The sequence below is a fragment of the Eimeria acervulina genome, genomic scaffold (genome assembly GCF_000499425.1).
Source record: "Eimeria acervulina Houghton genomic scaffold, Eah_scaff633, whole genome shotgun sequence".
NCBI lineage: Eukaryota > Apicomplexa > Conoidasida > Eucoccidiorida > Eimeriidae > Eimeria > Eimeria acervulina.
In genome coordinates this window covers 1-16,258 of record NW_013547234.1, presented here as the reverse complement: position 1 = coordinate 16,258, position 16,258 = coordinate 1, and the positions used below count along the sequence as shown (strand labels likewise).

Here is a 16,258-nt window from a genome sequence, read left to right as displayed (position 1 = left end):
GCTGCTAACAAAAAGCAGCAGCAAAAAGCAGCAAGTCGTGAGGCTATACACTGTACACTGTTGTGACGGTGTTGCTGCTGCTGCAGCAGCAGCAACAGCAGCAACTGCTGCTGCTGCTGCTACTGTTGCGTGGGTCGGCATACTCTGCTGCCTCACGCTCGGTCTGCTGCGACGGCTCGCAGCTTCAGCAGAATGCGGCGCTGCACTGCAGCAAAGGGCAAATTGTTCGTGCTGCAGCCGCCAGCAGCAGCAGAGGGTGGTGCTGCTGCTGTTGCTACTGCTGTTGCTGCAGCTGTTGCTGCTGCCGCTCCGCGCAGGCCTTGGTACAGGCCTGCATGAACAATAGAGAGAACGGTCTGCTGCTGCTGCTGTGATGCAGCCGGACCGTTTGGTGCTGTTGCTGTTGCTTCTGTTGCTGCTTCTGTTGCTGCTGCTGCTGCTGAAGGCAGCAGCAGCAGCAGCGACTGGCGATGCTTGAGAAGCGAATGGAAGAAGCCAGGTAGTTGGGGCTGCATGAAACAAACGCATGTGCTGATGCAACAACTTCACGGGCATTGCTGCTGCTGTTGCTGTTGCTGCGGCTACTGCTACTTCTGTCGCTCTGCTGCTGTGGAGCTGTTGTTGTGCTGTTTCAGTTGCTGCTGCTGCTGCTGCTGCTAGGGGTTTATGTTTACCTGTTGGTGAGAGAAGGCCACATCTATATCCAAAAGGAAGGTGAAAAAGAGCAGCAGCATCTGCAGCAGCAGCACAGCAGAAGCAGCACAGCAACGACAGCAACTGCAACACCAACAGCAGCAATATGGTTCCATCAAAGAGGGCAGTGTCGTGCGGCAATAGCAGTAATGGCTGCTGCTGCTGCTGCTGCTGCAACAGCAAGACGAACTGCAGTAGCAGCGGCAGCACAGCAACGACAGCCGTAGCTGCAGCTGCAACAGCAACAAGAACTGCACTAGCAGCAGCAACAACAGTAGCAGCAACAGCAGCGTCAGCAACAACAAGAAAAGCAGTAGCAGCGTCAACAAGGACAGCAGCATCAGCAGCAAGGACAGCAGCATCACCAGCAGCAGCAAGGACAGCAGCATCAGCAACAGCAGCAACAAGAGAGTATCTTACAAGTCTTTCGCTAACTCCCCGCACCCCCAATTGCTGCAGCCACAGCTCGGATATCTCGTCCGTTTGCTGCTGCTGCTGTTGCTGCTGCTGCTGCTGTTGCTGCTGCTGCTTCCTGTTTCTGCGGCCCTTCTTTTTGCGTACGTTCTGCTGCTGTTGCTGCTGGTGCTGCTCCGTGGGCTGCTGTTGCTGCTGCTGCTGCTGCTGCTGAGGTAGCAGCAAGCCAATGATCTTCTTGAGGTCAGCAACACTCCAGACGTCTTCAACTCGCTGCAGTGTGGAGTTGCGTCGCTGCTGCTGCCGCTGCCGCAGCTGCTGGCTTCCTACCAGATGCTGCTGCAGCGCTTGCTGCTCCAGCAGCATGAGCTGCTGCTGCTCGTAGAGGGAGTGGTTGTGCTGCTTGCTGCCTCTCCGTTGCTGCCGCAAGTCTGCAACGCCGTGAATTTGCTGCTGCCGCAGCTCCAGCTGTTGTTGCCGCTGCTGTTGCTGCAACTGCTGCTGCAACTGCTGCTGCTGCTGCTGCTGCTCCTCTCCCTCGTGGGGTGTAGTAGGCCTTAGGAGGCGTTCTTGAGGTTTATCTTTAATCGCCGCTGCAGCATCATTTGCTGCTGCGGAAGAAGCAGCAGAACGTGTACGCTCCGGCTCATGCACCTCCTCAACCCCGAAACCAGCAGCAGCAGCAGCAGCAGCAGCAGCAGCAGCAGAGTTGGAAGTTACAGGTGGGGGAGAGCCTCGATGAAAGACTTTAGGCTTTGCTGCTGGGAAGACACCTCCTTCTGCTGCAGCAGCAAAGAGAGCAGCTGCTGCTCTCTGCCCTCTTGTACGTCTCCAGTCCGACGGGGTGCTGTTAGCAGCAGCAGCAGCAGCTGCTGCTGCTGCTGCTGCTGCAGCTGAGGAGGCAGCAGAGACCCTTTTAATTGCTGCGTCGATGAAACTGCTCCAAGGAGGTGCAGTACGCACACTACTCAGCAGCAGACTCAATGGCTGCGTCTCCTGCTGCTGCGTCTCCTGCTGCTGCTGCTGCTGCTGCTGCTGCAGGGGAAGCCGAAAGGGCTGCTGCTGCTCTGCAGCAACTGCAGCATTCCGCCAAAGCGCCTCTTGCAGCTCGGGATCCTCGCAAGCTTCCTGCTGCGGCTTTTGCTGCTGCTGCTGCTCCTCCCCCTGCTGCTGCTGCTGGCGAGATAAGTGCCGCGGCTGCTCGTTGCTAGCAATCTGCTGTTGCTGCTGCACGACCTCCAAGCGCTGCTGCTGCTGCTGCTGGAGTTTGAACCCCTCCTCATGCAGCTGTGGATGTTGAGTATGCATCGTCTGCTGCTCCTGTTGCTGCAATTGTTGCTGCGGCTGCCCGCCCTTCATAAGTTGCTGCTGCTGCTGCATCTGCTGCTGCGGCATCTGCTGCTGCTGCGCCTCCTGCTGCTGCTGCGGCGGCTGCTGCTGGGTCGTGGGCCCCTCACAAGTTTCCGGTGTCAGTGCAGCAACCAGGGAGTCTCCTGCATCTTCCAGCTTCTCTTGCTGCTGGTGCAGCAGCTCGAGCTGGTTCTGCGTCTGCTGTTGCTGCTGCTGTTGCTCTTGCTGCTGCTGCTGCTGCGCCGGCTGTTGCTGCTGCCACGAACTGCCTGCACCAACTTCAAGCGGGCTTGCACCTCCAACAACATCGTCGCTGCTCTTGCCGCTGCTGCTGCTGTTGCTGCTGCTGTTGCTGCTGAAGTTGTTGCTGCAGCTGTCTCCTTGACTGTTGCCGCTTGTGCTGCTCTTGCTGCAAGAGCCCACGAAGAAAGACTGCTTTAGAGGCTGCTGATGCTGCTGCTGCTGTTTCTCCTGTTCGTGGCTCCCTAACTTCTGCTGCAGCATCAATGCCCTGCGCAGCTGGATTTGCTGCAGCTGCTTCTCCACGCCACAAGGTGCTGCCTGCCAGCTCCGTTGCTGCTGCTGCTGCTGCTCGCGTTGCTGCTGTTGCTGCTGCTGCTGCTGAAGCTGCAGGGCTGCTGCTGCCTCTGGAGGAAGGGCTGCTCCCCAAGAGATTACGAAGCTGTCACTATCTGCATCTGCTGCTGCTGCTGCATTGTGCCGCTCGAATGCAGCAGCAGCAGCAGCTAACGCTGCGCTGCCAGGCGCTGCTCCGCGAAGCATCTGCTGCTGCGCGTGCTGCAGCAACCCAGCTGCTGCCCCCATGAAGCCCTCCTGCTGCTGCTCCTGCTGTTGCTGCTCTTGCTGCTGCTGTTCATCTGCTGCAGACGGTAGCTCCACGTCAAGGTCTACGTTAGACGGCGGGAGTTGGTTGCTGCTGCTGCTACTGCTGCTCCACAACGGCAACAGCTGCAGCAATCCCCTCCCTGCACCGCTCTTCCCTCTCTTCACAGTGCGGCTGCGCTCGCTGCTGCTGCTGCTGCTGGTCCCTGCTGTGTTGCTGCTGCCTGCTGTGTTGCTGCTGCCTGCTGTGTTGCTGCTGATGCTACCCGTTTCGCTGGGCGTTCTGGCAGTAGCAGCAGCAGCAGCAGCAGCAGAAAGAGGCGCAGCAGCAACTGGGGCGAACTCAGGTAGCAGGTCTACCTGCGTATGTATAGCAGCAGCACAAGTGGCAGGTTCTGGTGCAGCTGCAGCAGCAGCAGCAGCAGCGTTTGCTGCTGCTGCTGCGTCAACGGCGTCTAGAGGCAAATCGGCATCGCCCCACCCAGGTAAGGGCAGAATGATAGGGTTGCTGCTGTGGTTGCTGCTCTTGCTGCTGCGAGTGCTGCTGTGCGTGCTGCGCGAAGCTGTTCCTGCTGCCGCTGCCGCTGCTGCTGCTGCTGCTGCTGCTGCTGCTCGTGCTGGTGCTTCAGCTTTTGCTGCTACAGCAGAGAATGAAACACTCTCCCTTATGCTGCAAGCTGCAGCAGGAACAGCAGAAAGACAGAGGCCGCTACGTACCCACTGTGATTGCTGCTGCTGTAGTTGCTGCTGCTGCAGTTGCTGCTGCTGTAGTAACTGCTGCTGCAGCTGCTGCTGCTGCCACTGCTGCTGCCGCAGCAAATAGCACATGCTCTCTTCGCTCCCCACGTCTTCAGCTACACGAGCCGCCGTGGGAGCTATACTTCTCGTGCTGCTATTGCTGCTGCTGCTGCTGCTGTTGCCACTACTGCTGTTGCCCCTGCTGCTGCTGCTGCTGCTGCTGCTGTTCTCGCGGTCCGATGCTTCTTCTTCAGAAGAAAAGAAAAAAGCATGCAGCCCCGACTCAAGAGCCTGCTGCTCTCTGTTTTGGCGTTCCCGCTGTAGCTGCTGCTGCTGCATCTGCTGCAGCAGCTGCTGCTGCAGATGTTCTTCTCGCCTCCTCTCTTCCTCCGCAGCTTGCTGCTGCAGGCGCTGCTGCTCCTCTTGTAACTGCTGCAACAGCTGCTGCTGCTGCTCAGCAAAGCGCTGCAGCGACTCGAGCTGCTGCTGCCGCAGCTCACCCCCCCCTGCTGACCGCGCCTGCACCAGGTGCTGCAGCTGCTGCAGCTGCTGCTGCTGCTGCTGCTGCAGCACATGCAGCTGCTCCTGCTGCTGCTGCAACACGTCAAATGCTGCCTCGGGACCGTGATGCTGCTGCTGCTGCTCCCTGCTTTCTCGCTGTCGAACTTCAGCGGCAGCAGCAGCTGCTGCTGGCCTGTTGCTGCTGCAAGCAGCAGCACAAGGCTCGGATTCTGCCTGTGGCTGCTCTGCAGTAGCAGCAGCAGCAGCAGCTGCTGCTCTTTTGAGAGCACTTGTTGCATCGGCTGCTGCGCCCCCTACTGCCCCTAAATCGCCTGCCGCTGCTGCCGCTGTTGCCCGCGCTGCTGCTGCTGCTGTTGCTGCTGCTGCTGCTGCTGTCGCTGCTGCTGCTGCTTCAACAACCTCGACGTTCTCCGTTGCTGTCGGGGATTCAGTAGCTGCACTTGCTGCTGCAGCCGCTGCTGTTGCCGTTGCTGTTGCTGCCGCTGCTGCTGCTGGTGCTGGTGCTGCTGCTGCTGCTGCTGAGTCCTCGAGTGCATTTTCAATGTCTGACCATGAGTAGTCGCTGCTGTCAGCAGCATCAACAGCAGCAGCATTTGCTGCAGCTCCGTTTCTCGCCGCAGGCACTTCTGCTGCTGCTGCTGCTGCTGCTGCTGCTGCTCTTGCTGCATATGTTGCCTGGTAGGCAGCACCCGCTGCTGCAGCCTTAGCGTTCGCACGTGCAGCAGCAGCAGCAGCAGTAGTGGCTGCAGCAGCAAGTGTCTCGCTGCTAACTGTAGTGTGAGCACCTGCTGCAGCAGCAGCAGCAGCAAGAGCAGCAGCAGAGCCGCCTTCCCAGTCGGCCCCCCCAGCGTATTGCTGCAGCTGCCGCTGTGCTTCTTCTTCTTCAAGCATAAGCTGCAGCTGCTGCTGGCGCTGCTCTTCCTGTATGCGTCGCAGCAGCTCGTGCTGCTGTCGTGCCAGCTCCTGCTGCTGCTGCTGCCGCTGCTGCTCTTGCTGCTGCTGCTGCTGTTGCTGCTGCTGCTGCTGCCGCCGCCTGCCTGAAAACATGCTGCTGAAGAGAGCAGCAGCATGCGTAGCCTCGCTAATGAAGACAGCAGTGCTACGCTGAGACTCCAAGCTGCAGACATCGCTGCCTTGCTGCTGCTGCTGCTGCTGCTGCTGCAAGCCAGCAGCAGCAACGAGCGACTGCTGCAGCAGCTGTAGCAGCTGCAGCAGTGGGGCAGTACGCCGGCCGCATTTGCCATCTTTGCCACTTCTGCTACTGCAGCAGCTGATACTGCTGCTGTTGCTGCTGCTGCAGCTGCTGCTGCTGTCTGTGGCCCATGCAGGCAGAGGCAAGAGCCCCTCGAAGCTGCGTACAGACTCATCGCTGCTGCTGCAGTTGCTGCTGCTGCTGCTGTTGTTGCTGTTGTTCGTTGGAATGCGCACATTAGAGAGCAACCTAACTGCAACCTTGTTGCGGGTGCTGCTGCTGCTGCTGCAGCTGCAGCAATTGTTGCTGCTGCAGACACCAATCCAGATGCCCTCAAGTGTTGCTGCAGCAGGGCAGCTGCTGCCGTCGCCAGGCGTGCTATTTCTGCTGCTGCTGCTGCTGTTGCTGTTGTTGCTGCTGTTGCTGCTGCCGGCGACGGCCGACCCAAAGAAGACGCAGCAGCCGCAAGCAACCACGAGAGGTCCAGGCGAACTGCAGCAGCAGCAAAAGCAGCAGCAGCAGAAGCAGCAGCATGAACATAAAAGCAGTTAAAATCAGCAGCAGCAACAGTGCAGACAGCTGCAGCAGCAGCAAGGATTGCCGCGGCACAGGCAAATGGAAAACAGCAACAGCAGCAGCAACAGCAGCAGCAGTGCTGTTGGTGCAGCAGCAACCAGTGGCAGCAACAGCAGCACTGTTCACCAGCAGCAGCAGTAGCAGCAGCAGCAGAAGCCGCAGAAGCAGCAGCAGCAGTTCGCAGCTAACTATTTGTCTTACATATGCCCCTCGGAAACCTCCCCCAGCACAATCGAAGCAGCAGAGCTGCAGCAGCAGTAGGGGCAGCTGTTGACGCTGTTGCTGCAGCAGCTGTTGCTGCTGCCGCTGCTGCTGCTGCTGCTGGCAGCTTGCTGCTGAAGCCTGAGGTGGATGCCCCAGCCCTTCAGACGGTCTTCACTCCACAAGCCACAACGAAGCAGCAGAGCACCAGCAGCAGCAGCATGCTGCTGCTGCTGCAGCTGCAGCTGCTGCACGTCCATGCCCAAGCCGCAGCGCAGCCCTGCAGCCCACTGGCCGCCAAATGCATGCAGCAGCACATTTTGCTGCTGGTGCTCCTGCTGCTGCTGCGCTTGCTGCGGCTCGGCGTTGCTGTTGCTGCAGCTCTTCTCTGAACGCACGACAGCAGCAGCTGCTGTAGCTGCAGTTGCAACTGTCTGGGCCAATGCAGCAACCCCCGCTGCCACGCAGCTGCTGCAGTAGCTGCTGCTGTTGCTGCCGCTGCTGCTGCTGCTGCCGCTGCTGCTGCTGCGGAGCGAAACTGCTCTGAGCGTATCGTCTGCGTCTCCATCATAGCTGCTGCTGCTTCTGCTGCTGCTGCTGCTTGAACTAATGCTGCTGCTGTCGCTCTCGCCGAGGCTGATATCTGTGCTGTCACTCCAACTCGCATCCGTGCTGCTGTTGCTGCTGCTGCTGCTGCTGCTTCTGCTGCTGCCGATGCTGCGAATACACCGCTCCGAGCAATAGAACCCGTCACCGTCTCTAAGGAGCAAACCTTTCTGCTGCAGCAGCAGCAGCTGCTGCTGCTGCTGCCACTCACCTGAGTTCAACAGCGGTGCAGCACGCGCAGCAGCAGACAACGCAGCAGCAGCAGCAACAGCAGCAGGGCTCGCTGCTGCCGCTCCAGGTGCTGCAGCAAGCTGCAGCACTTCCTCTGACTCCGCACTCGGCAACCCTCCACCAGTAACAGGCTCCCTGCTGCTGCTGCTGCTGCTGCTGCTGTTGCTGTTGCTGTTGCTACTGCAAGGGTGGCGCTCTTGGTGAGGCAGCAGCAGCAAACAGCCTCCAGTGTAGCGGCCCCCCAACTCAAATTTCATCTACATCGCAAGCAGAAGCAGCAGCAGCAGCAGCAAGAAGGAAAATCAGCAGCAGCAGAAACGACAGCAGCAGCAGCAGCAAGACAACAGCAGAAGCTGGCACAGGAAGCAGCATGCAGCAGCAACTCTGGCAGCAGCAAAGAAGGGCAGGGACAGCAGCAGCAAACATATATATATCCGTACATGTGAGCGCAATCGAGACAGCTGCACGTCTTGTGCTCCATTGTTGTTGCTGCTGCTGCTGCTGCAGCTGCTGCTGCTGCAGCTGCTGCTGCTGCTGCTGTTTGAAGCAGACTCCAAGGCTGCAGCAACCGAACGACAGGGCTTGCTTCCCTGTAGGCGCACGTCTGTGCAGCTACCGCTGCAGCTGCTACTCTTGCTGCTGCTTCTGCTGCTGCTTCTGCTGTTGCTTATACTGCTAGTTTTGCTGCTGCTGTTGCTGTGGCTGTTGCATTCATCTCTGCTGCTTGAGGACGCCGGCTTCTTAGGGCAAGGCGTCATCATCGCTGAGTTGCTGCAAGCAGCAGCGGCAGTGGTAGCAGCAGCAGCAGAGGTAGCAGCAGCAGCAGTGGCGGCGGCGGCAGCAGCAGCAGCAGCAGCAGAAGAGGGTATTGCGCTTAGGCTTGAGGCTCCTCTTCCTGCTGACTGCTGCTGCAACTGTTGCCGCTGCACCGACCGCTGCCACTTAGCAGAGCTCGCCCCACAGCATTGCTGCTGCTGCTACTCCTTGATGCAAACTACTGCAACAGCTGCAGCAGCAGCGGCAGCAGCAGTAGTAGCAGCAACCGCAGCAGCAACAGCAACGGATGCCGGCAGCGTCGCCTGCACTGGGAATGAGTTATATGCCAGCAGCCCTAACCTTTGCTGCTGCTCTGGATTCTGCTGCTGTTGAGAGTGTTGCTGCTCTTGCTGCTGCTTCTGCTGCTTTTATTGCTGCTGCTGCAATAGCGACTTGCGCAGCTTCGGCTGGTGCCGGTGCTTCTGCTGCTGCTGCTGTTGTTGCTGCTGTAGGCGCCGCTGCCATGGTCTCTGCTGCTACTGCCGCAGCAACTGCTGCTCCTGCTGCTGCTGTTGTTGCTGCAGCAGCTGCAGAGCGTGTTGTTGTGGTGAGCCGTTCTGCTGCTGCTGCTGTGGGTTGTTGCTGCTGCTGCTGCTGAATAAATCGTAGTTGTGTGTATATTGCATTTGAGTTTGCTTGTTTGCTTTTATTTTATAATATTTAAATATAAATTATAGTTTATTTTCTGCTGCTTCTCTACGAGCCGCTTGCTACTGCAGCAGCTGCAGAGCCCCTCTGGCTCTGAAGAAGCCTCTTATGAAGTTGAATGCGTATGAAGGGGAGTATATTAAGGTAAAATATAATAAATAAAAGATATAATAAATGCTTTTTAAATATTAAATAATTGTTTTTCTTTGTTTTACCTCAATATAAAGATGCTGCTATCTACAGCAACACGTCTGCGGTCGCTAGAGCCTCATATTAAGACTTGCAGCAGAGACAAACGATAAAGAAATTGTTTGCTTTTGTTTTTATATTTTATTGTTTATTTAATTGTTTTATTTGTTTATTATTATTATTTATTTTGTCATTTTCTCTCTCCTTTCTTCGCTCTTATGCTGCTCTGCTTCTAGCAGCTGCAGCAACCGCAATGCCAGACAGCTGCAGCAGCTGCTGCGGTTAGCTGTATGTGTCTTTATTTATATTTTTTCGTTGCTTCTTCTCCTCTTTAGACGCCTATGAATTAAAATTAAACCCATCATAATTAGAATAATGTCTGCTTTCCTCTTGTGGGGGCGAGGGGGCTCAGCATTAACGGCAGCTTAACGGCAGCTTGTATATAATACAATAGCTGCAACACAGTAAGCTACTGCAGCAGCAGCAGATACTGCTGCTGCCGCACAGCCCAGAGAATAATGCTATCGGCAGCTGCAGCAGCTGCAGTGGCAGCAGCAGCAACGCCCCTCACGCACAGATAACTAACTACCTTCCTTTCCTGCACCACTGCAGCAGCACTGCAGCAGCACTGCAGCAGCACTGCAGCAGTGCTGCTACAATACTGCAGCAGTGCGGCCTCAGGCGTAGCTGTTCTGCTGCTGAAAGGTGTAAGGGGAGCGCAGATTTAAGAGTTAGATTATGTTTAATTAAGCTGTAAGCACAGTCCATAGAGAAGACATATCTGCTGCATAGCATAGAAGCAGTTTTAATAAACTATAATCGGCTGTCTATACATTTCTCTTGAAAATAGATGAAGAAGACGCTGCTGCATCTGCTGTTACATCTGCTGCTGCGTCTGCTGCTGCATTTGCTGCTGCATTTGCTGCTGCATTTGCTGCTGCATTTGCTGCTGCTGTTCTTCTCTTTTATTTCTTGTTTTGTTTGTTTATTGTCGTTGTTAAGAATTGATAAAGATATACGCTCGCTTTGCAGCAAACCAATGTACTTTATCTTTAAATTATATTTTATTGAGGTAGTTTATGCATGGGCTACTAACAAATTACTTTCTTTGTTTTTTATCTTTAAAAGAAAATATAATATTATAATATTATTGCCGCTCTGCTGCTGCTTTAAAGAAGTATTAGCTGCATCTCCTAGCTAAGCATGCTTAACAACAGACTAATTGGTTTCTATCAGCAGCAGCGGCAAAACAAAGAAGCTGCTGGTGCTGCTGCTGCTGCTGCTGCTGTTGCATCTGCTGCTTCTTCTGCTGCTGCCGCGGCTGTTTGCTGCAGCTTCTTTCATACAAGAGTGTGTGCAGCTGCTGCAGCATAATCTGTTTGAGTTTTTCAAGTATATTTCTCTTTTCTCAGTTAGTCTGTTCTCTTTTTTATTATATATTATTATATATTATTGTTATTTATTATTATTATATATTATTATTATACAGCCCTTGATATAATACACTCGCTCTATTAATTCATATGTCTATCTCTACAACATACTAGAGCAGCAATATATGTATAGACATATACATATATAAATATTTATTTATTTATTTATTTATTTATTTATTTATTTATTTTTAAATCTATTTTATATGCTCAAGAGAGCTGTTGTTGTTAAGTAGCCTGCGAAGAATGTATAGAATATCACAGGGGTACATTAATATATATATAAATATATATAAATATGCATATATATATATATGCATATATGTATATATATTTATATTATTTAAAGATATATATTTGTTTTATATTGTTTAAATGTATAGATATATATTTATATATGCTGGGGGCTGCGAGAGTGTGGCTGCCTGGTGCGTAGACAGCACAAGTATAGGAAAGTGTGAATAAAAGCATAGATAAAAGAAAAAAGAAAGAGATAAAATAAAATTAAACATTAAATATAAAATAAATAAAAATAAAGATGTATATAGAAAGCTTACGAGACAAGGGCTGCTGCTGTCGGTGTGCAGCAGCCGTTCATGTGCAGCATATGCTCAGGCTGACAGATATCAGTGCTTCATAGGCATTACTTTGTTATTTTATTTTTTCTTTTGTATTTAATTGAATATTAATTTATTTAATGATAATATTAATATCCTTATCCTTATAATTACTAAGCCAACTGCGGCATATCTGAGCAGCAGCTTACATACATATATAATATATCTATCTATATAGATATAGATATAATATATATATATGTATATATATATTCTTCTGCTCTGCTTCTCCCCTCTATTTATTGGTAATATTTAATTAATATAAAGACGATATGGGGCGGCAATTTGAAGGACAAGTTGTCGTGATAACAGGTGAAGAAAACCTGAAAAATTATCTATAGACAAACCCCTCTGTCTTTTTCCTTGTACTTGTTTGTGTTTGTTTAAGCACCACAAACACCTGCTGCATGCATTTATGGAGTTATTTAAACATTTTTGATCGAAATACATGCAAATAATTACGTTTTCTTCTTCTTTCTACTCTACGTATCCCTGGTCCAGCGCTCGATGCATTTGCTGCGTTTCATACATCTTTCAAAGGGCTGTTGATGCAGATTCAACAAAAATGAAGTATAATAAAGCAGAATTATCAAACAAATATATTGCTTGTGCAGTTTCGGTGTATGTACAGGTGCTGGTGGAGGTCTAGGCAGAGCCTATGCCCTTGCTTTCGCTAGAAGAGGGGCTAAAGTTGTTGTTAATGATTTAGGCGTAGCTCTTGCTGGAGATGCAAACAAAGAAGAAGGTAAGAAAATATATATTTTGAATTTTATACCTTATCTTCCTTTACTTTCCTCGAAATATTGTGTCTAGGCCTTGCAGCCTTTATTTGCAGGGGTGGGTAGATAAGCAGTTAATTTCAGGGAAAGCTGCTCTTTTTTTCGTGATTAATATTGTTAAATATAAAAACTACTTATGAAATTATTTATATCCTCTTTTTATAGCACTTTTTGGCGCTTTCTAGGGATATAAATATCCTAAGAAGTATACTTGCGGTGTATGCACAGCTACGAAAGAAGAAATTTTCAAGTTTATTTAAATATTCATATCTTCACTTTTATTTTTTAATGCATTTCTCTAAGACGACAATTTAGTTTTTGTATATTTTCGCTTACCTCTCAGTGTATGAGAAACTTCATACCCGCGTTTTTTCTTCAACATCTTTTTCTACTACATAGTTTTACTATATTAAGAAACTATACTTTAATAATATAGTAAAGGATTAAAGGTCTTTATATGTTTAGAATATATATTATAGTGAAGAGCATTTATTTTTTTAAAACGTTTTTTCTTCATTACCACTGCAAACTGCTGCGTATTCTGCAATTTCTTTATTTGTTTTTATTGCGTGCATCAAACAAAGAATTGCATATTAAGAAGAAAATATTGTTTTTAAATATTTTAAAAAAATTGTTTTTATAGCTTTCAGCATTATTGATGGCAGTCTTTTTTGCGTTTTTCTTCGACTAAGAAAAAATAAAATATTTTTTTAGACAAATAACCAAGCAGATTACACAGGTGTGTGTGTACTTGTTGATATATATTATTATAATAATTGCGAAGTGTTTGTTTCAAACACTATATATAAAAGTGTTTATGTTTGTATTGTTATTCTCTTTAGGCATCCGCGCTGCCGATGCTGTGGTAGAAGAAATTAAAAGTTTCGGAGGAGAGGCAACAGCAAATTATGATGATGTATTAAACGGAGATAAAATTATTGAAGCTGCAATCAAAGCCTTTGGACAAATCGATATTCTGATTAATAATGCAGGCATATTAAGAGACTCTTCTTTTGCTAAGCTGACAGAGCAAGACTGGGATCGGGTTATGCAGGTATGTTTTCATTTTTTATTGTAGTATTATTTATTATTTTTATTCTTATTTAATCTATTTTTATGTACTACAATATAATATATATTATCAATATGTAGCAGTATAACGCCATAGGTAAAAGCTGCATGAAGAGCAGCAGAAATAGCAGAAACAGCAGCATGTTATGTTTGTTTTAATCTGCAAGGCAAAGCAGCAGCAGCAGCAGCAGCAGCAAACTGTCTGCACCTCGCTTCTCTTGTTTGTAGCATTTGTTGGTTTTGCTTAGCATAGAAGTTTTATCTGTTTCTGCTAATATTAATTTAGTTTTATACAACCACAGTAATAGGAATTAGCTGGGGCTTACTTCTGTATAACTGTCAAAAATTATTCTGCTTCAAACAAGCGATGTATATATAAGAGCATGCATCATCAACCTCTTCGCAGCAGCATCCGTGCAGCACGTTTGCAGCACCAGCAGAAGCACCAACAGCAGCACGAGCAGCATCAGCACTAGCAGCACGAGCAGCAGCAGCAGCAGCAGCAGCACCAACAGCAGCAGCACCAACAGCAGCAGCACGAGCAGCAGCAGCACGAACAGGAGCAGCACGAGCATCGCCAGCAGGATGTGCATTAGGGCCGACATCAGCAGTTTGAAAGTGAGTTGTTTGAAGTAGAATATGGTCTTATTGCTGCTTCAGGTGCACCTCAAAGGTGCCTTTCTCTGCACGAAAGCAGCTTGGAGCTTCATGATGAAACGCCGATTCGGCAGAATCATCAACACCACCAGCGCCTCCGGTTTGTATGGAAACTTCGGTCAAGTCAGACGCCTACTCTTATTTAATTTAATTTAAGTTATTTAATTTAGTTTAATTTGTTTAATTTAATTTAATTTAATTTAATTTAATTTAGTTTGTTTTGTCTTGTGGAATTCGCTGGAATGCTCTGTAGGATTTTAATAACGCAGTATAACGTATATTCAATCTCTACTCTTTTCTGCTGTTGCTGCTGTTGCTGCTGCTGATGCTGCCGCTGCTGCTGGTGTTGCTCTGTGCATGCAGTCGAACTACAGTGCAGCGAAGATGGCTTTAGTCGGGTTGACTAAAACTCTTGCAGCAGAAGGAGAGAAGTATAATATTCTTGTTAACTGTATTGCGCCGCTAGCAGGTAAGACTTTATATGTTTATTATATGTTTATTATATGTTTATTATATGCCTATAATATGTTTATAATATGTTTATTATATGTTTATCATGTGTCTGTAATATGCTTATTATATATATGTTTATATGCTTTTTTGTTGAGTATAATAATAATATTATATAATAAAATAACAATATTATTTTATTATATATAATAATATTATTATACTTAACAGGTAGGGAAACAATTACTATAATAAAATATATATATATATATATATATATTATATATAATATTAATATATATTACATTGATAATAATGATGATAGGGCTGCATTCAGCAGACTATCTACGAAAGCTGAGTATAGTAGACGAACTGAAAAATATGATGAATAGAATGAACGTGAAGAATATTATTATAAAAAATATTATTATTTATATTTGTATAAAAATATTATTATTTATATTTATATTTCTGTTTGCATGCGCAACATCCTCAGGCACCCGGATGACTGCAGACGTTTTGCCGCCTCCGCTTCTGAAATCTTTGAAGCCCGACTGCGTCGCCCCAGTTGTTCTTTTTCTTTCTTCTAAAGAATCCAAAGTTACTGGCCAAGTAAGTCATTAACACCAGCTCAAATGCTTCACAGTGCTGCAGCAGCAGCAGCAGCAGCAGCAGCAAAAGCAGCAGCAACAGCAGCAACAGCAGCGGCAACAGCAGCAGCAGCAGCAGCAGCGATAGGAATATCCGCAGTACTAGCAGCAGTAGTAGCAGTATCCGCAGTAGCAGCCTCCGCAGCAGCAGCAGCATCCGCAGCAGCAGCAGCAGCAGCAGGAGCAGCAGGAGCTGCATTATGAAGACAGACTGTGCTGAGCCGTCAATATGCAGCTTGCGTAACTCTGAGCAGGAGAGCATCAGGCGTTGCTTCAAGGACAGCAGTGCAGCAGCAATGCGTTTGGTTTGCTGCTGCAGGTGTTTGAGGTGGGTGCGGGTTGGGTGGCTGCAGTGCGGTGGCAGCGCAGCGCAGGCAAAGTCTTCTCTTCTGCTTTTTCTCTTGAAGATCTGCAGCGAGACTGGCATCACGTCGTTGACTTCAATTCAAATGTTTCTTATCCAACCTCCCTCGCAGACTCTCTCGTTATGGTGAGGTGCTTGCTACTTAGCTAGCTAGCCAGCTAGCCAGCTAGATAGGCAGCTAGTTAGGTAGCTAGCTAGCTATCTAGGTAGCTAGCTAGCTAGCTAGCTAGGTAGCTAGCTACCTAGAAAGCTGGTGCTGATTGTTTGTTGCTGCTGCATTTTTTGCTGCCTTTCTTGCTGCGTTGTATGTTGATGCTGCATATAGTTTGCTGCTGCTGCATATAGTTCGCTGCAATCATAAACACCAAAGTCGTTGATTACTTTGCTGCGGTGTCTGCGCACAGGCGTCGCAGCAAATGTCCACAGGAACAGAGCAGCAGCAGCAACAGCAGCAGCAACAGCCGCAGCAACAGCAGCAGCAGCAGCAGCAGCAGACTGAGCAGCAGAAGGTTGGCGGTGAACTACGTTCTTTAAAGATATTAAAAATTATTGCAGCGTACTTAGACTCAGCAACTGAAGAAAAAAGAAAATTAAAAGAAAAAGTAAATAGCTGCTTTCACTTTGAAATATTTTTAAAACAAGGGCAGCCGCCCGCCCTCAAATGGACAATTGACCTTCGAGCAGATGGAGGTAACCAAACCCTAAACCCTAAACCCTAAACCCTAAACCCTAACGAACAAAGGAAACCCTAAACCCTAAACCCTAATGAACAAAGGAAACCCTAAACCCTAAACCCTAAATTCTAAACCCTAACGAACAAATGAAGCCCGAAACGCTAGACCCCCCTAGACCCGGACGAACAAGTGAAACCCTAAACCCTGAACCCTAAACCCTAATGAACAAATGAAACCCTAAAGTCTCAAACCTAAACCCTAGCGAACAAAGGAGACCCTCAACACCAAACCCTAATGTACAAATGAGACCGTAAACCCTCGACCCTAATGAACAAATCAAACCCCAAACCCTAGACTCTAAACCCTAATGAACAAAGGAAACCCTAAACCCTAAACCACCATTTACCTGTATGAAAGCCTAGTTTAACCTCCTTTGTATGATTAGCACGACACAGAGACGCAAAGATGCCGCAGACTCCTGAAGTATATATATATATATATATATATATATACATATATATATATATACATATATATATATATA

General features: G+C 49.0%; 2 protein-coding genes across 2 annotated transcripts; one reads left to right on the top strand and one right to left on the bottom strand.

Annotated features, from left to right (window-relative positions):
- Positions 1-274: 274 nt before the first annotated feature.
- EAH_00045060 (hypothetical protein, conserved) lies at positions 275-8,124 on the bottom strand (the record flags this gene model as incomplete). Its single annotated transcript, XM_013391621.1, has 5 exons — positions 275-439; positions 675-734; positions 1,114-6,244; positions 6,530-7,623; positions 7,807-8,124. The coding sequence occupies 5 exons, from the start codon at positions 8,122-8,124 to the stop codon at positions 275-277; spliced, it is 6,768 nt and encodes a 2,255-aa protein (XP_013247075.1).
- Positions 8,125-11,059: 2,935 nt separating this feature from the next.
- On the top strand, positions 11,060-15,556 carry EAH_00045050 (hypothetical protein; the record flags this gene model as incomplete). The annotated part of the gene is made up of 7 exons (XM_013391620.1): positions 11,060-11,081; positions 11,701-11,814; positions 12,691-12,902; positions 13,580-13,676; positions 14,523-14,638; positions 14,996-15,166; positions 15,445-15,556. Coding segments are annotated over 7 exons (844 nt in total), but the record flags the coding sequence as incomplete, so codon positions are not given.
- Between the last annotated feature and the right edge of the window lie 702 nt (positions 15,557-16,258).